General features: G+C 34.8%; 1 protein-coding gene across 5 annotated transcripts in view; it reads right to left on the bottom strand.

Annotated features, from left to right (window-relative positions):
* Positions 1–25,247, bottom strand: part of Nox (NADPH oxidase) — a 30,573-nt gene extending 5,326 nt beyond the window's left edge. For 2 of the 5 annotated variants that reach the window (XM_089858005.1, XM_089857997.1), the window contains exon 1: positions 20,260–20,541. In XM_089858005.1, the coding sequence (XP_089714131.1) occupies positions 20,260–20,341 (82 nt within the window). In that variant the 5' untranslated portion in view covers positions 20,342–20,541. Of the gene's footprint in view, positions 1–4,635; positions 4,912–19,773; positions 19,909–20,259; positions 20,542–24,825 lie in introns of those variants that run through there. The other 3 variants (XM_089858019.1, XM_089858017.1, XM_089858012.1) reach the window with 3 other exon arrangements.
* Positions 25,248–26,055: the final 808 nt, after the last annotated feature.

Consider the following 26,055-nt stretch of genomic DNA (forward strand, 5'->3'; position numbering starts at 1 on the left):
AGTAAATACTTGAATAATAACGAGCCCTTTATCCGAATGAGAAATAATATATAGAGCGATTATTATAAAACGGCCAAGTTAGTTTTGTGTGATGGTGAAACATTTGTTTGTTCAAAAGGAGGCCTCAAATACAGGGTGTAACTTCTTTAACATTTTACCACTCTAGAGTACACCTCAAAAGAGTTAAAAACCTTGGGATGACCCCCTTAAAATTAAGTAAGAAACTGAAAGACAATGATTGCTAATTTAATAAAGGGGACATTGTTAAAACACTTCAAATCATGACTTGTTTAGGGGAGCAAAATCGATCATCAAAGTTACATTTTAGACTCAAAATTTCTTTCCCAATTCTATCCCTTAACCCTCCCTTTTTGAAACACCCTGTACCATAACGAAATAAATTCCACCTCTTGACCAAGTAGAAATAGTATTATTATTTAAAATTTAAATTACAAAATTATTTAAATATATGAAAAGGTATGGTATAATATTTAAGCCTTTACATTTCAGGTACACCCAACCCTTAAACAAATTTAGGACAGATTAATACACCGATATATTACGGTTTTAAATAGCCGTAGTATAATAGTTAAATAGGCCATGAATAAGGTGTTTAAAGGCTATGAAGTTCTTCAAATATATTCATGAATATTGTGAAAAATATTTCCAGTGTAATCGATTTTAGGCTAACTTAATTAACCGTAACTCTTAAACGGCGGCTCTTAGAGCAAAATATCATAGAACATTTTAGACTCAAAACCACCCATAAAACCCTTTTTGGAGCACCCTGCATATAAAGTTGTAAATTCATGTAGAATTTATCATTTACTTACTCGCGAGACGCTGGAATAAATTCAGGCGAATGAAGAAGGTCAATCGATTAATAGAGGTCAAGGCTTCAACAATTTAAAACTTATAAAAAAATCATTTTCTTAACTGCCAAACGAAACGTATTAAATCTAAATCCGGACATTTGGTTCAGTTTAATTTTCTATTATAAGAGTTAAAATCAAAAGGGATCAAAGTTATAGAGTAATTTAGATTAAAAAAAATCACATTTAGGAACAGTTGAAAGGTTGGAAAAGCGATTGCCTTATTTTTAAATGGGAATTATTAGAGGGGGCCATGACATACGGGGCAGACACCCTTTAAGAGATTCAAAGAAAAATATTGGAATAAACGGCGTAAAATTAAACGCAATTATAAACCACTACGTCAATGTCAAAGCCCCTCCCCCCTTTCATCCCCCGCAACAAATATGAATTTACAAAGGGGCTAAAATTTAAAAAATGACGGCCCATTTAAATGGAGAATGAAATATGAACTAACCATAATTTTAAATCCATACATAGTTTTCAGACTAGTTAGGAGAAGTTATACCATTTACATTGTAGGAGGCCTGGCTACTTGGTGCTGCACTTTGAACGCTAAGTAGATTGGTATCCAGGTGTAAATGGTATCACTACTCCTAACTAATCTGAAAACTATGTATTTAGAAGGATATTAAACGCTGATTGGCTAGGATTAGCAGAGAAATTAATAGAAATAATGTATTCCACTTTTAATCCCAAATAGTCATTAATCTTAACATCTTGGGTGAATTTAAAAATTTTAATTAAGTCTAATTATAAATCCAATTAATGAAAACTATAGGGGCAGGTTGCCAATTATTTTGGTATTATTGTATTAATAAATAAATAAATAAATAAAGCTTTATTGGGATATTCCTATCAATCTAGAACGTATTTATGAAGTTTTAATCTATCCACTTCATTCTCCCTTTAAAGGTTACAAATTACCCTACATTTGTTACAACTTATAACCAAAAGTGAAGATAACACATCTCATCAATATAGTCATTCACCAAAAACCCATAATAAGGAGTATACCCATTTGTATAAAATTTTAAAATAAGCCAAATGTTCGGTATTACAATTACGACGCCTAATTCTCCAAGAAACTTAAAATCCTATTTCCACGCCTCACAAACCCTTTAAACAAAAATACTACATAATAATTACCCAAATTAACATTCATTCAATCAACTAATTAATTCAAGTTTCTCGATAGTAACAATTAAAATAAAAACAAGTTAATCTCCAATCGGCTACTACATTTTTTCGAAACGACTTGACCCTTTAACACTCCTAAAAATCTAATGGGGGGAGAGGAGAGAGAAATGGGGGGGGGAAATGATATAATAACGCCTTGAAAAACGTGTGTGGCAATAAATGTTAATCAGAGGCGCTTATAGTCGACCCAATTAAACCTTACACACACCACTATCGGCGTTAAATAATACATTAGCCTGATTTAGAATCTCCCGCTGATTTTTAAATTAAAACCGGCATTTTACTAGTTTTTATACATATTTATTGTTTCGATAAGATTGGATATATTTAAATTAGCTCGAATAAAACCGCTAAAAATAATAAAAATGGAAAATATATATTTTTGACAAGTATTTTGATCAAGAAACTGTCTAGTCTGGGTGGGAAAAAATGATTTGTTTTTGGGGTTGTTTAAATATTTTTTTGGCCTCAAAATGTACCCTAATTAGAATATTTTTATATTATTATTATTAATAAGTGTCTATCGTAACGAAAAAAATTTATTTATTACTTGACAATAAATAAAAATTCATTTGAATTTTTTTATTATTATTTCAATCATGTATTGGGCGTATACCGATTTGTAAATTTATTTCTAAAGGTTCGATTAATTTAGTGGATTTTCTTTTTTTAAATTTGCGTAATTAAGTATACGTTATACGTTGTTTTGTAAAGATATTGATAATTAAGACCGATATATTTTTAATAATCAATATAGATCAAGTTTTAATTAAAATTAAAATGATTTTATTACCCCAATATCCAAGGCAATAATGTTATAATTAGATTGTTGTGACAGACTGACTGACTTTGATTGCAAAAAAATTATAAATAAGTTGGTACCTCGTAAGAGTTATTTTCATATTAGAGAAGAATGTTCGACCTATTAATCGTCTTATGGCGAGCGTACGATAATAAACGCATTAACTTTTGCGGAACACCGATTATTTGTTTGGATAATGGGTAAATATTAGTTCAACTTCAATTGCATTCAGGGTTATAAACGAGTGAATAAACCTACACTGAAACCACGATCACTGGGAAAATGCTCGTGATTCCCCGAATACCGAATACTAGGCATCGACTTAGAAATCATTCTGGAAGGAATTAACCTTATATAAGGTAACAACCTTTGTTAATCAATTTAATTACTTATGAAATAATCTTTAATTCGAATTCTTTATTGTATAAAAATTTACCCGAATAAATTTTGATAAGCAAGAGAAGAAAAAGAACTATCAAAAGTAGACATAGTATCCATTAAAACTATCTTAAATCTTGTGTATAATATTATGATAGAAAAACTGGTCAAATGGATTATCTCGGATTTTTCACTTAGTCATTTTATTTTATTTTTTTATTCTGGGTTTGAAATGGTGAATTTGGTAGCTCAAATGAAATATCTGTTTAACCTAACATTCGAAGGGAGTGGCTATTTTTCTATTTTGCAAGTTTGGAAACAAGAAAAAAAACTAGAAAAAAGGCTTAACATTTTAATCATTACTTTATTTTTTCGATTTGGAAAAACCAAACTCAATATAAATTCTGTCAGTTTAAAAATATAGCCTTCTCTCGAGTAGCTAGAAAGGTCTAGGCAACTTATGTCCTATTAATTCTAATTTAATGGTGGTATTTATATCTCTTTATATACACCATATTACTGAATTATCTTTAAAAAAGAAAAATTAAATGCTATAAAAGATTGATTTATATCTTTGAGATTTATCCAACGTAGGTTTTAAAGTAAGAATTCTGTCAAAATTTACGTTACCGGCACTTTTATCGGAGATATTACGATAAAGATCTTTGAAGGTTCTGCTAAAAAATTTCCCTATTACTTACTTAAAATATACAAGTGTTAGACCTCCTTCAAAAATTATCATTGATAATTTTGCATAATTCTGTCGGGGGCATAGAATATTGTTTTCTCTTTCTTTCTTTAGAAGTTGAAATAAATAACAGTTACTAATTGCGAAAGTCAATAACATTGTAATTAAAATATTGTTGCCCCAAAAATCACCAGAAATATTTCAAATTGCTCAAATTCTCGCAAACACTCCTACAATTTTATCACAATAAAATAATCTGAATTTTCAATAATAAATTTTTCTAAAATTTTTCTTTCAAAACCTTCAACAACAAAAAACTTCACCATTTATCATAATAAGTTAACCTCAAAGAAAGACGGCAATCCGATAAGCATAAAAAAACAGCGAAAAAAAAAGGGTTGGTCTTCCACTTTACTAAAAAAATTTATTTCAATTTTAAGTAAATTTTCAATTACTACTTTACAAACAAAAGTAATAAATCTCTGCCCAATCCACAATTAACCCTTCCTAATCTTCAAACCGAACATCGTGACCGAAAATTATCTCATCTATCTATAACATATCCTATTCTTTGAAATAAACCAACCCAAAGGTGGCTGGCAAATAACCTAACTAGAACACAAGCCTATTGTCCCGACCATACACCAACAACTTATAGAACACTAGACCTAATTGGTAGGTGATATCTTAATTACCTGAGCGGGTTCGCCTAACAGAATGAGCCATACTCATCAGTCTTCTTCAAGAAGAGAAAGCCAGTATCCTCGTGTTATGTATGTCCCGAGATCGAACAAGACTATCAGGTTGTATACAATTAACAATGTTCTGGAAAAATCGCGCTCATGCACGATTTTTGTATTTCAATTAAAAACTTCTTTCCAATTTAGCCCCGGGGACGTAACAACTACAGCCGAAATTTAAAGCTTAAAACCCATTAACATCCTCGGACAGACTCGAGACAAAATACGGGACTCCAAAATGAATGGTAGTCGACTAGAAAACTGTCATACGTTGATTGAAATTTGAAAGTTTTCAACAGAAAAAAAACGAATATGTAGAGCAATTTTTTAATATAAATTTTTTAATTCTTTTATACGGTGAATTTGAAGTTGGGTTATAAACGACACCCCTGGGTATATGAACTATGTCAAAGGTCGTTTAAATTTAAAATATGTCAATTAAAAAAATTGATGTAATGTAATCAATTGACTATAGGAATTCATTTGAGTGTTCTGAACGAGTAAAACTGGGATCGTTGGTTGTGAATAGCCAATGAGACGGGAGGAAGGAGGAGCTGGTGGTTTAACAAAGTTTTAAGCCCCTCCCATTACCTTCAATCAGATAGTAGTATGATCAATTCTATGCATGGCTACTTAGAGATTGCACGTAGTAAAATCTATGAATTCCTGCTAGTATATCAAATAGCAATCAATAACAATATCACTGGTACTGGTTCATGTTCTTAATAATGGGATACGAGTTGCACGCTGTTAATTTACAATTCCAATTTAAAACTGACAGGTGGAAAATCGGGGGGGGGGGGGTTTTTTGACGAAACCATCCGTTCTAATTTGAATGCAAAGAGATTATATTAGCTTTTATGCAATCTCGATTGAAGGCGTATGATACGAGACAGTTGTTATATACTATACAAAATGGCGTTAGCTTAATTTTGACTTCCCAACTTCTTCTTGAGATTAATCGGGAACGCGTCACGCCTTTTCCATTTAATTTCAATGAGCGACGTTTAAGAAAAATGCAAAGGAAAAAAATATATAAATGTTTCCCCCCTTTTTTATTGCAAAATTAATGGCTAAGCTTTTGACGAGCCCGCGCGCCTTTTATCCCCGCGACTAAATTAACCTATGATAAAAGCTAGTTAACTCCGCAACCGCACCAAAATATACACCGCCGCGTCTTAAAGCGATACTTAAATGAGTATTAAGACTCGGCGTATGAATGTAACTAAGAGGGAATGACAATGGGGTCAAAATTTTGCCTTCCATCTCGCTTTTCGGCGCCTGCGCTCTAGGCGCTTTCTAGAGAGTGCCCAGAGATGGTTATGATGAGTTAACACCTCTCCCCACTTGTATGTCCCGATATTGAGGGTTGCCTACCCCCTGTTTTACATCAGAGAGGCTTTGTAGAAAGATGCGCGCGCACACACCGGAAGCTTAGAGGAAAACTTTCAAAGTAAGAACGTGTACTCCAACCAAACCTTCTTCTCCTCCTCTTTATACCCTCTTTGATTTCAATAACTTCCTAAGTTTGTTACTTCTGTTTGTCTTTGATTATACCATAAGTTCATAAGATATGTTCCCCATAATTTTGTAAATTCTGGTTACAAACTGGAGCTAGTCATGAAGTGAATGAGGTAGGTCAGAGATTCAGGGTAAAGCGATGCACGTCTGGTGAGGCGCTGCTTGTCAAAGGCTTAGTAATGCAGACTAAATAGGACCTAGATGGAACTTGGTCCTGCAAAATTAACCACCGAGTGTAGGACTTCAATTCTCGCTTCCGTCGTTCTCGAACTAGTTATCTCGAGCTGCAAGTCTCTAACATTACGAAGTGTGTCTTACTTATGGAACATATCTTATAAAATATAAACTAATGATGATACTTGTTGAAGCGTTTAAGTGAGTCTTTAAATTTTATACCCCCCTTATTATTATTAAGAAATCACCCCGATCTTTAAGGTGTATAAAAGGCAGCGCATGCCGTTGTTATTTGGAAATACAACGTGGGTTTCGTGGTCATAAATTTCGATTCATAAATTAATTCCGACGGTTTGTAAATTTATTTAAGGGTTATTATTGCCTCTTCAGAATGACCCGGCCTTTTTTTATTTTTCTTTATTTTTTTCTTTGATTAATCGGCGTCGCTTTAGGCGTCCTTATCTCGCTACTTAAAAGCTTTTTAATCTATTTGGATTATAAAGGAAAACTACCTTATTATTATTATACCTTTTAAGTTACTCATTTACAATTGATATCTTACTTCGACCTCCACGAAAGCCACTTTCTCTTATTTCAATTTACTCTTGATATAAGGATATTGTTGTCATTTAATTAGTATACTGTATAATAATAAAGATATTTAGTTTCTCTATCTCTCTCTGACACATTTATCACGTTAGGGTTAAAAAAAACAGAAAATAAATAGAACTCGAAGCTATAATTTTGACGGATTTAAATTCACGTTCCTTGGAATGGAAAGTCGAGGTTTTAATATAATTTTTTTGGTCAAGGCCTAAGCTGCTGCAGCTAGAGTGAGTGTACCGGCCCTTTTTTTTTGCGAAGCTAGTTTTTCCTCAAATTGGTTATGTAAATAAAACCCGGTTACCTTCCCATTTAAAATGACGCCGCTGTCTTATTGGTTATCGCGTTTTAACAACTTAACAGGAAAATAAGTGGTGATTACATTTTAGTTATATACCGGCCGGCCGGTCGGTAGTTGAAATGTGGGAAATTATTATTTAAATGACTTCTCACTTTGTAAAGAAAAAAAAATAGTATTTGGGAAACGCCTTAATCGGTTTACGAAATAATTCTAAATTATCTCCTAGGAGTCAGCCGTTTTTATTGACTACAAACTGTTTAAATTTTACTAAGATGTAATTGGTCAAACTGATCTCTGCATCAAATAACTCCAATTTTATTATGAAATATCTTTGATTAAGTCACAAGGAAGTCATGAAAGGTCCCCATGCATTAAAGTTATGATTGATCAACTAAAAACTAGTGGATAATTCATGAAGTTTGATATTCCAACTCGTCCCTATTCGATGATACCAGGGATATATTTAATTTTAGAAGTAGGAATGGAGAACGGTTAGTATTTACCTCAGTCCAACTTATAGCCCAGTATAGAGCACCTCTCTCCAACACGCAACAAAAATTTTAAATTATCTTATTGGCTCACTTAAACTACGTTTTGATGACGTTGCTGACGGGGACGGCGAAAAATACGTTATTCCTTTTTACCTCTGTCGCTATGACCTGCCTCTTCTTTCATAACCCTCCGTCCCGGGGAAGGGGATCCGGAACTTTGACGTGCGCCAACATTACTCTGTTCTCCATTCCTACTTCTAAAATTAAATCTATGCCTGGTTTGGGATTGATCAAATTGTCGCCTAAGAAGCGCAAAAATGGTCAAAAAAACCTTCGACCAAATTTCAATCAACGCAGAATTCTCCATAAAATAGAATTGGCTATAACTTTCAAATGTCATATTGATACCACTGACATATCAAACTCTCATCATTAATATCAAGTCAAAATTGTTAACTCATTTTTCAAAATCACTTTAAGGTTTGGCTTGGGAAATTTTGGCATAAAATCCATTAACGATATATAGACTTATACATTGCAACACCTAAAAAATTGAAGATGGTAAATGATTTTTCGTGATCGTAACTTCACGGAAGTGCCCACGCTTTTGTTGATGGGTTTTGACTACTACTTAACGGTTTGCATTGGGGTTGGGCATTAATACACACACAGTCCACACACGTAGGCAACTGCATCAGCAGGATGACTGACAAAGTGATTATCTCCCTCCTATGGTTGGTTATAGGTTCGAGAGTCGATCCGGGGCGCTAAGTAATTGCCTTTTCCCCACTTCCTTCAAACATGTCAGTGGAAAAAAATACTGAAAAACATCATTGATTCTGTTTTGTTTTCCAATTTTCGTCTACAAACTTTGGCAAACTTTGGAGGATGAGGAGTTTTTTGGCAGATATTTTTTGGCCCACGCAAAGTTCTATCCTATCAAGTCCTAAATCTTAAAAACCAACAAATTTGGTCCTTTGGAAACACAGTGTTTAAAAAAGAGAGAATTAAAGCTAGAGCAGGGGAATGTCTATCTTCTCGAATGCATGCTCTTACAATAGAAGCGGCACAGGGAATGTTTCTCTTCGTATCTCCATAGACCCAACCAACAAATCCATTCTTGGGTTTTGAGGCGAGAAAAGGGATAACCTGATTGGCTTGATTTTGCCATGCGCATAACCTGTTTAACCCCAAGAGTCAGACTTTAATCCAATCAGAAAAATAAGAGATTTACTTTCGTCGCTCCACGACAGATGGTACTAGAGTCAACTTTGTTAGTCACGTGATCCTATCCCTTAGATGAAGATGAGACCAAGCCAATTTGTTTATTTGTTGGTTGGGTCTACTTGGGTATGCTTGGGTCATGGGGTGACGTCATGAAAGGCTTACCAAAGCACCCTATAGTCCCCTGTCACACTTATATCAGGTAAAACCGGAGACTTAAAGACCACTCAGACTCTGAGATTTACATTTGTAAAAGTTATAAATAAAATGTGGGCCATTACGTGATTTTGTAATTATAACATTGTAGTTAACTAAATAGCTGTTGAATTTTTGGAATGAAAACTTGAAAAGGAGCGTACGTACCTTAGAGATTAAATAAGCAGGGAGAGTGTGTGAAAGGCCAGAGTAGAAATTTTGGGGAAATTAAAAGTCGACCGAGAAACGCCTTTGAAATTACGTAAGATAACGTTTATGAAAGAAAAGATATAGAGCTGTATAAGCCATTATACGTTCCTTTTTTAATTTAAAAAAAAGAAATCTCTTAAAGCTTATCCAATTAATCCATCAGACAAACAAAGCGGGCACGTACCGACAATTCCAACGCCCTCCCTTCCACAACATTAAACCATGATTATGATAGGTCTTTCAACGAAACGCACACAAGGCAGCGTTTGCGACAGACCCGTCAAGTTATAGTTGAATCACTCATTATCTTAATTCAGAGAGATTAAACTTACAAATTCCGTAATTGATAAATGACTTAAAAAAATACGAAATTTTCTTTTGCAATTTAATGGAGATTGAAACCAGTATGATCACCAAGTTAATAGTTAACTAACTATATCATGAGTTTATAAGATATGTTGCTGCATAAGTTTGTTAATCTCTGGTAACTTAGAAACTGGAGCTTATCATGAAGTGAGTGAGGTAGGTCGTAGCTTCAAGGTAAAGCGAAGACGCCTGGTGAGGCGCTGCTGTCAAATTTGGGCTTAGTAATGCAGACTAAATAGGACCTATCGAAGTCCTGCAAAATTAACCACCGAGTGTAGGACTTCAATTCTCACTTCCGTCGTTCTGGAACTACCTCGATCTGTAAGTCTCTAGATAGAATTACGAATATGTAGTCTCATACATATGGAACATATTTTAATGCAGAGTGGTCTTTAGTCAAAGAAGTTACAGAGAAAGACATCAAGATTTGGTTGGTGTACGCTCAACGTTGTAAACCATATACTGGGCTTTCTTTCACCCTAACGACCTTATACTTTCTGTTATTTCAATTTGCCATTGATATAAGGAAATAAATAAAAGAAAATAATTTTTCATTTTTGCAACTCGCGTTATTATTTTCTTGAGTGGGCAAAGTCAATGATACAAAATGAGTGTCTGTTGAGTAGCGGTCGAGTTTCGAAGACCAATCAATCATTCGCGTTGAAAAGCACCGAAACCAGAGTTGATCTGAAGCAATTATTAACATTCCCTCCTCGTCCGCGAATATTTCTCACCCACTATAAATATTGTGCATGCGCTAAAGTGCAGCTAGAGAAATTGAATTATCACTGAATCGAACAGAATACTACAATAATAATTTTCCAACACTTATTTTCGAATATTTCTCTTACAAATCAAATTATTAATTTACCAATTAAGTACTAAGTGTTTAAAACCCCTTCAGATACTTGGGACAATCCTTAATTATCCCCACACGTAACTACGCATCATGATAATTAACTAATAACACTTGACTCTGTGGGTTTTTTTTGCCTTACCCCGATACAAATGGAAATTCACACGACACAATTACATTATACGTTTCCAAAATTTTCACGACGTTGTTGTACACCTTACTTACTTCCCGCCCAGTCTGTCTACGGATAATTTACTATTCCGTTCGTCAAAAAGACAAAGAACAAGAAACAGCTTAACTTAGCTATTTGAAGAAAACCAAGATCTTCCACATTCTCGATATAAACTAAACTAAACAGAAACTCCGTTTAAAACTACGACCTCGAATAACTTACCCACTCTGAACATATTTATTGAGAGAACGTTTGTAACATTTTCGTTTCAACTAGTGTATTATTATCACAGTAAAAAGGTAAAAAAGAAAAAAAGAGAGTAAATTTTCTTTAGAATCGCAATCAGCCTCTGGGCCTAAACTAGAAAAGGAGTTGGAATATAAGTATCTACGGGTATTATTTTCAATCCATGGGAGATAGTAAAGAAAAGTATTTGGAAACGAGGTGGGCAGATTATATACAGTATATAAGGTTTGTTAAAAGAGAATTAGCGCGACGCTGAAAATTGTCAGGGCTAGTTTTAAAAAGAGCAAGACGTATTGTATTGTATCGCGATTTCAACTACTTAAATCTATACTGAAATGGGAAAACAAAATTATACTTTGTCATAGTAATATTTCAGCTTTTAAAATTAAAGTGAAGATGAAATCCTTCCGTAGTGTCGAAGCTATAGTTTCTTTGGGAAGAGACCAATCAGTAATTGATATCATGATCTACTTTAATATTACCACATCTTTGTTTAATTTTTACCCTCGAAAAATAGTCAACCAATTAGGACCATGTTTGTTCATGTTGAATTATGAAAAGTAATGATTATCTTCCAACTTCCCTTTAGGGTTTTTGGGGGGGGGGGATAAAAATGCCACCTAAGAGATATGTGTAGTACAATGGATAGGACGTGTTTTAAGATCAAGCTGATCATTAAATCCTTTTTTTTTTATTTTTAATAAAAAGATCAAAACCCGAGCGCACCACCAAAGCGAGTGAGTGTGTCCCGGGAATTCTTACGTCGGCTTAGACTCAAAATGTTTTCCCTTAGGGTTTCGACAAGAAACCAAACCAAATATTCCGGTGCTTGTACTCTCTACCCTCGATCTTGTAATAATGCTTTGCGATGGTCGAAGTCCCTAACTAAGAAGTAAAACGATAAATGATTTAGAGAGATCTTTCATATCCAACGCGTCGTTCCTCTAAAACGGAAGGATAATAGATGTTTTAGACCTAATAAAAACTTGCAGGCAACCCTCAGTATTGGCCTGGGACGTACAAGGTGGTTGGTTGATACAATGCCACGCGTCTCTGCGCATGCCCACTATCATGATACAAAATGGCTACAACAATACTACAAAATGAATCCCCCACTAGTGACTGATTTGTACTTCAAATTAAGACCTTCTAATAATACTACCGCGGGTAATGTGGGTCACTTTCTACCCAGTTTGAAGTAATACTCGGAAAAATTAAACGTCGTTCTACACCGAAAAACCGAATTAAAAAAAAAGGGGCGAACAGCTCCCCGAAGAAAAACAACGACTCAAATTATCTTCGCTTTCACTTTTCATGGCCTCTATTACCCCCCTTCTCAAACCGACTACCCCTTCTTTCCCCGATTCACAACATACACACCCTCCATAATTCGTAATCTATAAAGGCCTTCACAGACAACACAATTTTTTGACTCATTTAGATGAGTCAACTTGAGTTGAGTAAACTGGTTGTGTCGTGAGATTAACAGAAGTTAATTGAATCACCACCAAAATAAAAACTGATCACTGGCCAATTTTTGTTGACCCAATTTTTGAGCCATCTATAGTTGAGTCTAAAGTTGTATCGTCTTTAAAGGCCTTAAAACAGAACACAATTTCAGTTCTAAACAAAACGTTATTATACAATCATACGATGATTGTATCGTCATTGTTTCTTATTACTGCTCTATTATTTCTATTTGCACTTGATAGTACACTTAACTATAAGTAATTTAAGGGGTCCTTCGTAAAGTACGTCACGAGAAACGCGATTTTAACACCTCCCTCTTAGACAAGAATAAAAATTAACTACCTTTGATATATTGCATGGAATTAACCAGAAACAAATTTGAAATAAAAAAAGTGGATATCGAAATATGATTGCAATTTATATCTAAAAATGATTTTAATCCATTTGACAGGATCCATTTGTCAAATGCTAACTGGCTTAGTTTTAAAGCGACTCGCGTGTTAAGCTATAGCTATAAAGCTAAACAGCGTGGTTTAGCTATTTGAGCGTAATCAATCACTTCTAAAATCTGATTTTTTCCTTGCTACAGTACCAACCAATGAAATCACATACAGAAAGACGTCGTCAAAATTACGAGGCGTGACGGATAATAAGTTCTCAAGCCCAGCCCACAAAACCCGCATAGATATTAACATGGAAGATACAAAGGCACAATAATTCCTATTAGTCATATGTATTATTGGTTCAATTGAAAGCTACAAACAGTTGGAAAACTAATCAAATAACAAAACCACCCGGAGCAGGTGTAAAAGAAAAAGGAAAAGGCTGGCAACACCTTCGTATTTTTGTATATATAATATATGTGGATGCGCGTATAGCTCATTTGGCGGTTGCGGGGTGTTTTTTGGGGCTTATTGGGCGTGTGTAATTTGGGCTCGATTTTAAATTAGAGGAGCGAGCGAACGCCTATCAAAAAAGCAGCGTGAAGTGTCAGAGCTAATATCGGCCCTCGTTCCTTCTTAAATTTTTTTTCTTCCAAGAATTTGATCGGAATTCACTTTTAATATATTACAGAGCTAGTCGATGCTCGTATAGACAAGAAATCAATCATTTATAACATGAATATTGAGATACGAAGAAACTTGTTATCTCGAGCTAGTTCGAGAACGACGAGCGAGAATTGAAGTCCTACACTCGGTGGGTGGTTAATTTTGCAGGACCAAGTTCCATCTAGGTCCTATTTAGTCTGCATTATACTAAGCCCAAATTTGACAGAAGCGCCTCACCAGGCGTATGTTGCTTTCCCTCTAATCTATGACCTACCTCACTCACTTCATGACAAGCTCCAGTTTCTAAGATACCAGTGACAAACTTATGGAATGAACATATCTTATTTATAAATAATTTTAATGTAGAGAAGGAATTAAACCCGGCAATAACTATATACCATGATTGAGGTTGACCATCACACGCCTTGTTCAAGTAAAATTAATTGACCCCAGTATGACCTTAGCGGCGCGTCATAGACCGTCACTTCAACACTCAACTAAACAAATGCTTAACCAAGAACGACGAGCTAACAAATTTCAATATTCATGTTTAACTGTTAAAAATTCTGGATAAATTACAAAACCTATTCGCTACCGTTTGGGTTCGAGTTCTTTTTAAAGCATACCCGTTAATGATTTGGGGGCTTAATCCCACCCTCTTACGTCGTTTATATCTCCGCCCGGTCTAGTCTTTCTTGCCCATTTCAAAAAATTAGCATGGTCACTTTTTTTTCCTTTTTATTAATAAATACTTAATACCACGGAAAGTTGGGTAACTTTTAAAAAGAAAAAAAAAATCCTTGACTGGTCCGTTTTAAGCTTTCTAATCATTGGTTTGGTTTTCTTATAGAGGCGCGTGGAACTCGCAAGTTTCTTGAAAGTTTCGAGCGTGGGACGACCTTATAGTTGCCTTTAATCTTAGCTACTAATGTCAGATCAAGAAGTGATATCTAGTTTATTAGGGAGAAGGTTTTAAATTCGCCCCTTATTTCCTTCCAGCTTTATCTCCAGTCCAAACGTTAATCCCGGCCGCCTCTAAATTACAACCAGCATCTCATTGGTTCTTGAAAGCTCCTCACGTCAGCGCGACGAAGCGAATGACAGGAAAATTACTACGTATTTTCCGACTGAGGAGAGGAGGCGAAATAGCCCGGCGGTCTCCTTTTACGTCCCCCCCCTTGTATTTTGAAAGGGGGGACTGGGACTATAGCGCGGCGCGAATACTTCGGCATCTTTTCCCTAATAAACTAGATATCACTTCTTGGTCAGACTTTAATAACGCTAAAAAACAGTATTCTGTATCTAAGATAAACCCTCGAAATATTCGGGGATAGTTGGATGACCGATTTAATTACGTAGGCAGGTGGGTAGAATGTACCTGACATCCGAAGCAGGCAGCATATTGAAACTCCTTGGCAACCTGCTTAACGTTGTCGGCTATATTTTGATTGAATTTTTCTATATTTTTCTTATTTCATTACAAGTCATATAATATGGTTTATTATTTATGGTGCGTTGAAAATTTCTATTTAATATTTTATTTATTACATATTGCTAAAGAAGATGATGACCATAAATTAATCCGCATTTTTTCAATTAATTTAGGAATGGAGATATTAATTACGAAGATATTTTGGGTTTAAATGGCAAGTCGAAACAAGCGAGAGAGGTTTTGTCAGACTTTGACTTCAAAATAGAAATAAACACTGAGCTGGATGATGTTTATTTGAATATATAATTCAAATATTGTACATACTGCCGTTGACAAGAGTAATTTAACCCTTGATTATGTTAATTCAAACAAATCAAAAAAAGGTAAAACTACCATGCAGGTGTGAATTAAAAAAAAACAGAAATTAAAACCATAAACATCGGATTTAAAAACCGATATTCTCTCTTAAGTCTCTTTAATAAATAAAAATTGCTGATTTAAGAAGAGTGACAATTTGACTAAGCGTGAAGGATCAAGTTATCTACGCCCGGATTTAACCAATACGATTATAACACGTATAATTTAAAAGCACCGTATGGTTCTTATCCAATCTATTTTCCCATAACAGGTGTAAATCCCAAAACTTATTAGTCTAGGCCTACCAACCGCAAATAAAAAATAAGAAGATTAAAGTCAAGCGATTAAAAGGATTGGGCTACTATATCTTCAATTAGGTTACGCAGCAATATAGTTAAAAGGATTGGCATATCTCAAAACGGACAGTTCTAAACGAAAACCCAAACGTTGAGTGATTTTAAAACGCGTTTCAACATTGAGCTAGAAAATCCAAAAAAAATGTTTTGAATGACAAGATGCGGGAGTTGTTAAAGACTACCTAGATAAGCATACGAGTGATAATGTCACAGTTACTATTAGATAGCTTTAAGGATGACCCCTTTATAAAATTAGAATTATCTTTCAGATTCTTAATTAAATTCAAGGGATCATCCATAAAACAATTTCTTAACTTATTACAACTTCACTAAAATTTAACATTATCATTCAAAACATTATCTTAAAGTTAAGTTAAATGAAACCGCGCGTATATTACTTCATGCCCGCTTTGAATCATTTTTCACTGACGAATCTCGATCTAAACACGGAGTATATAATTCATTAGTTGTTTAGAGAGAGAGATAGAAGTAATTTGAGCAATGGAGGCCACCACATACTAAAAGCTTATAGCTTACAAATAGAAATTTATTTCGTAAATAAGTTGCGTAAAGAGAAAAAGGGCCAAAAGCTTTCAAAAAAAGGTAAATGAAGTTTTTACGTAGCATCACGTATCGAGAGATTCTCGAGTATGATGGGCGAAACCATAAGGCATTCTTTCCTTTCTTCCCATTAATAATTAATCTATCAGTTCAGGCGGGTCTCAACAGGAAGAGAAAATGGTGGAACTCCCTGAATAGGGTTAAAGAAATCTGCATGCATCTCACTATAGGGAAGCACCCATAGTTATTGAACGCAAATAGAAACTCATCATTTGATGTAAATATTAACGTAAGTTCATGAGATATGTTCCTTCCATAAGTTTGTTAATCTCTGGTTAGTTACAAACTGGAGCTTGTAATTTTGAAGTGAGTGAGGTAGGTCATAGATTTGAGGTAAAGCGAAGACGCCTGGTGAGGCGCTGCTGTCAAATTTGGGCTTAGTAATGCAGACTAAATAGGACCTAGATGGAACTTGGTCCTGCATGCAAAATTAACCACCGAATGATAGGACTTCAATTCTCGCTTCCGTCGTTCTCGAACTAGTCATCTCGAGCTGTTAGTCTCTAGTATTACGAACTTGTATGTCATACTTATGCTGTAACATATCTTATAAACTTATGATATCAATGGAAGTAAGGTACGTTTCATATTCCATAATTGATATATACCAACATTTTCTCAATTCATTGTATTCTTAATTAAATTCATATGATACCCTAATCAATCACTGAAAATTCTATTTTACTCCTAATTATATAAATATGCAAATCATTATTTTGGATCTCAATTAAAGATGGCGGGCCACGTGTTGACCATCCCTAGCTGCTTTAACTTATGAAGAAATAAAAAATAATAACATAATAATCCATTCACGAATAAAGAAAAATTAATAATAAATAGTCCAGGGCCATCAATTCTAGAACAAACCAAAAAAAACACACACATTCTGAATATGACCCTTATAATATAATTTCATTTTTTTTTAAATCCATATATTTAAATGCCTATTAAAAGCCAGTTTATCTTTGTATATACGCGTTAAATTCGTGCAAATTACAACCTTCCAAACGGTTAGCTTTAGTAATAATCGATTTTCATAATTCATGCTTAACGCCACCGCGGTCAAACCAAAAAAAATAAAAAAAAAACATAATAATAATATCAAATATGTTTCAATCACGATTTATTAAATCAGAATTTCGGCCTTGTTTTCTCATCTTAAATTTGTACTACCGTTGTTTGTAACTGCCTCGTTACTAATCTTAAATAGAGATAACGGGTTAACTTAGCTTGGCACGTGGTTTCAACTCGCGTTGAAATTTGTGTTTAAGAAAAAACTGGTTATTAATAATAGCTTCGACATATGGAAAGGAATGGAAAGGAAGGAAAGAGTTTCATAACGAGGGCTTCGAAATTATGTCGATTAAGCCGCCAACATATAACGGAAAGCCCAACCCCCCTCCCTTGGGCCACGAGGTTGTTGGTGAAAAATTTACCAAATTCCCCACCTTTTTAAAAATTGACGTCATGAAATGTGATGGAAAATTAGTAGAAGAAAAATTGTTACATGTGAAGTCACGTAATATAATTTTAAAGTGAACGTGAAGTTCAATTTAAAATCTATATGGAATTTAAGGGAAAAGCTAAACTAATCATTATTTATGATGAATTTTACCTCGCGAATTAATAATCTATCTCGCTGCCTGTTGCATGTTGCACCTTGGACACGCGTCTGCACTCTGACCTCGTGTTGCTACCAACAAATGAAACGGCAGTTTTAGAAAGACGTCAGAACTATGAGTATAGTCTGCTACTACGAACTATCTCGTGACGTCACACCCTCCTATCTCTTAATTACCTCGGTTTTGGCGACCATATTGGAAGTCATCATGCAGCTCAGGGCATACAATTTAGACTACCAATATTGACGTCACGTCCCGGTAGCTTCTCCCCTCTCAGTACAACTCTATAGTAAGTTCTCAAGCCCGACCCACAAAATCCGCATCGATATTAACATGGGAGATACGGGGGACGTAATAATTCCAAGTCATTGTATGTATTCTTGGTACTGTATTGAAAGCTTTCATAACATTAAAAATGTCAAAACTTACAAAATAAATTCTATAATCTTATGACAAAAATAATAAATGAACAAAAACCAAAATGGACCTCATTTGCATAAAATAAAAATAAAACCGTACCGTGAAATTGCTGAATATATTGTATAAAACGTTTATGAGAAAACTGAACATTTCAAGACCAGTTTTCTTTAAAAAATTTAAATATTCATAAAAGATCGATTTAAGTATTTAGGCCATTAAGAATATTCACTCGTGACTTAGTATGGGGGTGGGCCAATTATAACTTTCCAAAAAATTAATCTCCTTTGTTCAAAATCAAAAATAAAAGAAGCGAGAAACATTTTAAATTCATATTCTTTAACAATAATTAACCCGTTAATTAAACCCGGGCAATTAACCATGTTTATAATTATTCTAAAAGCCTGCCCCCATACGTGGATCGTATATAGACGTCCCTATCCTGTATACAGGGTGATAAAAAACATTGTGGGACGGTTCTATGAAAAAAATTAATTTTGAGTTGAAATGTAGTTAACTTATATGGCCGATTTTTATGACTTGAAATTATGTTTTAGAGATGACCCCCTTAAATTTAACTAAGAAAATCAGAAACAATGTTAAATTAATTAAGGGGTCATCCGTAAAACACTAAAATCATAACTTGAAAGCAGTGACAAGGACCCCTTTCCCCCTGTACTTCGATTTCGATCCTAATACCATCTTTTGAAATACCCTGTATAAACGTTGTTAACTGAATATAATAAAACATTTTTTGATTTTTTTTCCCTCAACCTTCGAGCTTGGCAGTAAATTCTTCTAGATCTATATTATCCAAACAGAGTTTAAGTTACGTAAGGTAATTTAAGCACCGGGCCGAGATTGACTACCTTGAAACGCCTTAATAATTAGCAACCACCAGAGTTACACCGCCGGAATTTATAATATCTTTACTTTACTTTCGCTCGATCGGAAATTTAACAATATTCATAATATGTTGCGTAAAAAAATGTATAACGATTTTAAGAGGAAAATATGAAGTAGTTCAATGGAAAATAAAAACACCTGTAATTATTTAAGAAAGCCCTAAAAGATTATTTCATATATCTATGATATATTACGGTTTATTTATATATCTATGTTAATCTTCATCAATCTTATAAATGGACTTAATTAAAATCGAATTAAAATATAGCTTTCCGTCCTGTGTCGAAAATTTTCACTAATTACTTTAATTACTGGCGGTAATGATTACCGTACTGTGGGCATCCCTTCGAAGATAAAAGCTTAAATTATTATTATTAAATCAGGTCTACTTAAGCCTAACTTCGAAAGAACCCAAAAATCAAATCAACTTCCATACCTAAGCCTAACTTCGAAATAAATAATCCATATCGAAAACGCGGTATTTTTTATAAAACAAAAACTTACATGTATGCGCCCTTCTTTATACCAAGCTGCTAATTTGTCCTACTTTTTACATTTCGCGTCTAATTTTAATTAAATAACAATTAAATTAACCATACGGTACCTTCAACCCGAAAATACACTTAACGCTACTTCAACTTTGAACTTATAATTAGGCCTAAGGCCCATTTGAAAATTAGGGACAGTCTCAATCACGCGCGTCTTCTTTTTAAATGGAATATTGAAAATAGGGACAGACACGATCGCGCGCGCTTAGAAAAGGCGGGAAAGGGCTGGAAATAAGTATCTAATAGAGAGACTCGATCTTAAAAATTAATTAGCAATATCGTAATTTTGATTTTTAACTTAGAAAAATTAAATAATGCATTTGAATAAAAGTATTTTTAAGTTGAGAAGAATTTCATTTCGCGTTTAGGATAGTAAATACTTCGTTTAAAGTTGAGATTATTTTTAGTTGATAAATAAAGCGGTAAAACAATCAAAACTCACTGAGGGTGTCCGCATTGGATAGGGGAGGAGGGGGAAACTCCTCCGGGGGTTCTTCCCCCACTAGCTTGGCATCCCCGTTCATCCTCGGGTGTGATTAATTAATCCAAGAAGATCTTTTAATCCAAGTGAAGGAAGGAAGGAAAGTAAATCACTCGGTTCACGTCTCGCGCCAACCAAAAAAGTCTAGATGGAAACTAGCCTAGCGAAAGATATAATAACTTCTTCGTTGCGTTCACGGTACGCCTGATGCTGGCAACTTTCTTCTTCTCTTTCGCTAACTAAAAAGGTTTGATGGAGAAAAGCGACTTTTTTTGGGTCTCGAAGAGACTGCATGGGATAGGAGGCGGAAGCTGTTATGGCGGGAAAGTAACTACTAACTACCTGACGCGGTGGTGTTGGTGGTGTGGTGCGCGCGCGAAAACCCTCTTCGATTAGCGAATGAACCTCGCGAAGGTGACCTCAATATTAATTTCTTTAGCAGAAAATTGCTAAAGGGGTGCTGAAATTATGTTACTACTGCCTCCAGACTGACGAAATTAGGCATTATGACTTATTCCATTTGAAGGGTTAAAATGGACTTTACAGCTTAAAATTTGGTTTATTAAGTCAAAAAGGGTAAAATTAGGCTTAGGATGTTTTGTTTCTTTATGTAGAAAGGGTGGAAATAGGCTTAAAACCGAATTTAGGCTTTAGATTATTCAATTGAAAGTGTGAAATGAACCTTAGAAAATTAGTTTTGACGGTGTAAGAGAATAGAATTAGAAAATAACTCATTAAGCCTTAGTCAAAATAATAGACATTGTACCAATATTTCTTCATAAAAATCACGATACAATTTTAGATACTCAATCCCAGACCGAGATAAAAACCATCATCTCTTTGACAATGCGTCTGACACTTAAAGATCTAAGTGTGTGTGTCACAATCCCTTTGCGAGAGAGGAGGGTACCTGGATTCTTAGTACAGACAGTATTAAGTTAAAAACTTTCTTTCGGGCCGTAAAAGCAAGGAGCCCTGACCTAAAAGAGGGGACTACATAATACAAAACCCTCCAAACAAAAACGAGGCAACAAAAATTAAAAAGTATTAAGAAAAAAATAAAATAAATACCCCTTTTTCTATAGGTGGTGTTATTGTACACCACCACGAGACGTTGGGAGAGACCCCCATCCCTCCACCCTCTTGTTGTCTGCTAGGCCTAAATTAACTATTTTATTAATTTATTTTCAAATTGTATATTGTATTTCAAAAACAAAAATTAAAAACAACCAAAATTAATTAACAAATCAAAAAGAAGTATTTTTCTACAAATACTAAGGGCGCTGGTTTATCTTTTCTGTTACGTCGATAAACGTCGATAATTAGGAAATGGGATTAACCCTAATATGAGCTATTTCAACTATTTATTTCCCCTTTTTAACAAGAGAAACATACGCATTGGGAAACGCAGGGCCATTAGAGGTATTATAATATAATTTCAAAGATACAACTTGGACTCTAGATGGAGTTACCTTAGCTTGAACTTCTTGGCGTTTAATGAACTTGGGCGCCATTTAGGGTTAAGGGTCAATACGTTTTACATAACTCAAACCAGGGCTGTATTAAATCTCTACAAGAAATTCCGAAATGCAGTATAAAACTTTAAATTATTTCAAGGTCGATTAAGCTTTTGGTAAAAACCCGATTGAAATTTTTTGAAAATCCTGTATAAAATTCACTCCCCCAATTATAAACTTTAATTTATACTAAATAACAATCATAGAAGGAACCAAACTTCAATTAATAAAACCTGTTTCCCCATTTTAAAATACATCCTTTCATAGAATGTAACCGAACACTTAGCTACCAAGCTACCAAACCTGTAACCTTGAAAAACATTTTTTTTTAAATAAAGCTCTAACACGGATTCAAGGGAAAGTTTGGGGGGTCAAAAGGTCATCACAGCGCATCTTCTTAGAGAAGAGAATCAAGCACCGAAACCACTTTTAATTTCCAAAAGAAATAGTTTTTTTTTCATCTCTCATTCTTGATTTGGATGTACTTTAATGAAACCAGTTCTTAACATTGAAGATAATCAAAAGAATACGTCTACCATAGCGTCAAAGACAAGACTCGAAGATTTGAAGAAAGCGGTTAACATTAAGACAAGAAGCTAACAGAGATAAAGAAAGGAAGATATTTAGAAAGAAAGAAGAAGATCATGAAATAAGATTCATCTTAAGAGCGATGATCACCGGATGAACGGGATTGAAAACAAGTCGTTGAAGGAAACACCCAAAAAGCAACATTTCTATCTATTCTATGCCTCTATAACTTGTACCATACATAAGTTTGTTACTGGTTACTGAGAGGTTGTCATGAAGTGAATGAGGTTGGTCATAGATTTGAGGTAAAGCAACGCCTGGTGAGGCGCTGTCAAAGGCTTCTCGCTTCCGTCGTTCTCCCTCGAACTAGCTCTCAGTAAGGCTCTAGCATTTTACGAAGCATAGGTTGTGTCATACTTATGGAATGTCATATCACTTATGGTAGTATTAATGAAATATGGAATTTACCACCAATGAATCCCCCGTAATAGTGACGAACATTTGAGTCTTTTGTCAGTCTACACATCCTTGAAGGAGCAAGTCTAGCTGTGGCCTTAACATTAAACAGGAAGTGCAACCCGTAACATACCTTTTACGCCTTCGTTCTCAACAGAACATACCTAACTTAACCAAACCAAAACCACGCTAGTAGAAAAACCCGTTATTTCGTGCAAGCCCATAAATTTGAAAGACTCGTTAAGCCTAGCGCGTTCTTCGTTACTTTAAAATTATAGCCCAAAAATCAAGAGTTCTAGCCCAATATTTAGTCCATAACCCAAAAATCTACATTATAGCTCTTCCAACGAAGTCCAACTGACATTTTTCCAACCCAATCTGACATCACTAAACCATAGCTTAACCAAAATGAGACAATCACTTAAGCTGAAAACTTGTGACGAAATTGAAATTTACCAAGAATGCGGGCAGACAGACTAAACAATAAGCAACAATTTAAAGTTGTCTTTGGGGAAAACCCATGACGTTAAATTACAACCTAAACCTTTGAAGACGACGATTCTAGTTTTATTTATTTTTTTTATGTGGATTAAGATACGCTTGAATAATAAATGGATGAAAAAAGAAAGAGACTCTATATACGACCACGTTTGTACACACTTGTACAGCACTAAAAATTTGAAGGTCACGATTCTCTTATTCAACGTAGTTACGTTCCTTCTCAAGTACTACCAGTTTTTTCTAAGGAACTATCATCCACGACCCTGCAAAGGAACTTCTCAAAACTATTTTGCAATTTGGCCAAAAACGAACCCTATAATGAAGACCATCCGTATATACTATAGAAAAAGTGAAAAATTACCCCGGTCCTCTAACTCTGTCTCGATACAGGATGTGCATGATTTTTACTTAGGTACGAGTATTGCCTAATTTGCATGATATAATAATGCCATATTCCCTCGACTAAATTTACGACGGCTTTAGATCATAGAATTCATCGGAATTTATCAAACAAGTATTTATGATCGCTAGTTATGGTTTTCTTTGCCTTTCTCGCGAATTGTGAATTTTTGAAGTCAACTGTAAGATTGTGTGCGGAGAAGTGTTGCAACCGATTGAAAAGCTTGTATTATTCAGTTCCAAACCCGAGATGCTCTAAGACCAAATCACTGGCAGCCCTGAAGCCATGCGCTGTTAAAGTTAAGAAACAGGGGGTGGAATTTCACTAGCCCCCCTTTAATCCAACCCATCTATAATCTATGTTCCAATATGGTTAGGAAAACATAGAAGTAACACGTGGAATTCTTGTAGAGCAAAGAGGCGAGACACTTGCTTCTTATTGGAAAGTAAATTTAACTACTAACTTCTATCGCTAAAAACCATATCTCCCCAGGTGAAGAAACTTTTAATATTACAATAAAACCAAAGGTCATTCATTCTGTATAGAAAATTACCACCGCCACCACGTGTTTGTCAAATATATACATACATAAAAACTGTTAATTCATTCAATTGAACTTCGTAAACACTATTTTCTTTCCTATGGAGGTTTAACAATTTGTATTAATCCACCATAGCCTTCGCTATTGTACAAAGTGGCTGTGAAATCGCAACGGCGTAGCTTGAATAAGAGGCGTTAATGATTACGTTACGTTTCCTCAAAGGTAATTTAACGAATCCAACCAATAATTCTATACAAAAAACGTGTCGTTCGTGGAACGCGTGGGAAGATGGAAGTTATTACCCATCAAACCGTCAACCAAACAACCAATTTAATGCAATAATTGCTTAAAAGTAGTACCTTAATGTTACGTAACAAATAAACAGAGACTTTTCTCTGACAGCTTTAACTCCAATGCATTGTTGTCAGACAAACTGCATGTCTGTGAGACAAGTTACTCGAGTACTGGTTCAAACAGAACAATGCTAACCTTTGGCTCGCAAACTGTCTGGCAGCACTTAGGGAACGGTTAAAACCTCCCTTACCAAACACTTTTGGGATCTACTAAAAAAGAATCAAACTTACTTGGTGCTTTCGACGATACTCGGGATGAAACACTCGGCGACACTTCCGGAAATGGTTCAGTTGGTTCCGGATCGGAATCTTCTTCTGCAATGGACTCCTGATATTCGTAATGTTTTTTCCTGGGTTTCTTACAGACATGGTGGTTTGCAGTTTTTCTTGCTGGTTCAAGCGTGGGTGAAGTACTTGGATGATCTCGTGGTGAAGTATTTGGTAAATCAACATCCTCATTAACGGTGGACACTTCGTGATAATCATATTTTTTTCTTTTATTCTTATAATTTTTGGCAGCGAGATTCTTGGCTCGAACAGTAGCTCTGCAATTAAGGAATATTAAACATTAAAAATTTAACGTTACTTTAATTAAAATTTAGGCCTATTTTAAAATAAACAACCTACGGATTTGATTTTGAAGACATCTAAAATGTTTTAAAGACAATAAAACTTAAGTGTCTTTCTTCTTCGAAAGCGATAAAAGATTTAAAAAGTAACGAACGCCAAGTCAAGCAAGATTCACTATGATTGAAAATTCTGCTAAGCCTAAAAACCTTTGGTTACTTTTACTACCTTGAAAAAATTCATCCTGTCTAAAAACAGGCTTTTTCCATGGTGATTTGCGCCCAATATAAGCTAAGCTAAGCTATAGCTAACGTGTCAGACTGACTGCCTTGAAATGGGAAAGCTATAGTGCGATTAGGGGGCCATAACAGCGGCGGCGACGAGCGGGTTCAAATTTCAAAGGATAATTATTTTAATAAACTATAAGTAAGCGTTGAAACCGTATATTTTAATTTTATAATCGAAGAAAATAAGGGTTAGGTATAGAAACAAGACGCCCGACCCTTTTCCCAGAAATGTCAAATGGTAGAAATGATTTTCGATTGAAATGTGTCCTTCGTCCTTGTCTGATGTCGAGCGTGTCAGTGTGGATTATTTGGCATAAGGCGAGCGTAAGAAAACTAACGTGCATGCGATCTTTGCCAAATATTGTGAGGACGATTGGGAATATTCAGGAATTGAAGTTGCAGTGCTTTTGAATTAAGAAGTGACCAACTCATGGTCAGTGCTATAGGGATATTTGGCAAATAGTTGCTCGCCAATCCACGAATACCGAAAGTGTATGAACTTAGATTTAAATAAGCAACGTGTTTACATTAAGAGATTATATGTTCCACATGTTTACCGCTGGTTAGTGAGAGCTAGTTTAGAAGCTGGTTTACAAGGTATAGTCCA

The sequence above is a fragment of the Phalangium opilio genome, unplaced genomic scaffold, assembly GCF_054372755.1.
Source record: "Phalangium opilio isolate 3A_F unplaced genomic scaffold, DU_Popi_V2 ptg000011l_1, whole genome shotgun sequence".
In the NCBI taxonomy this organism is placed as follows: domain Eukaryota; kingdom Metazoa; phylum Arthropoda; class Arachnida; order Opiliones; family Phalangiidae; genus Phalangium; species Phalangium opilio.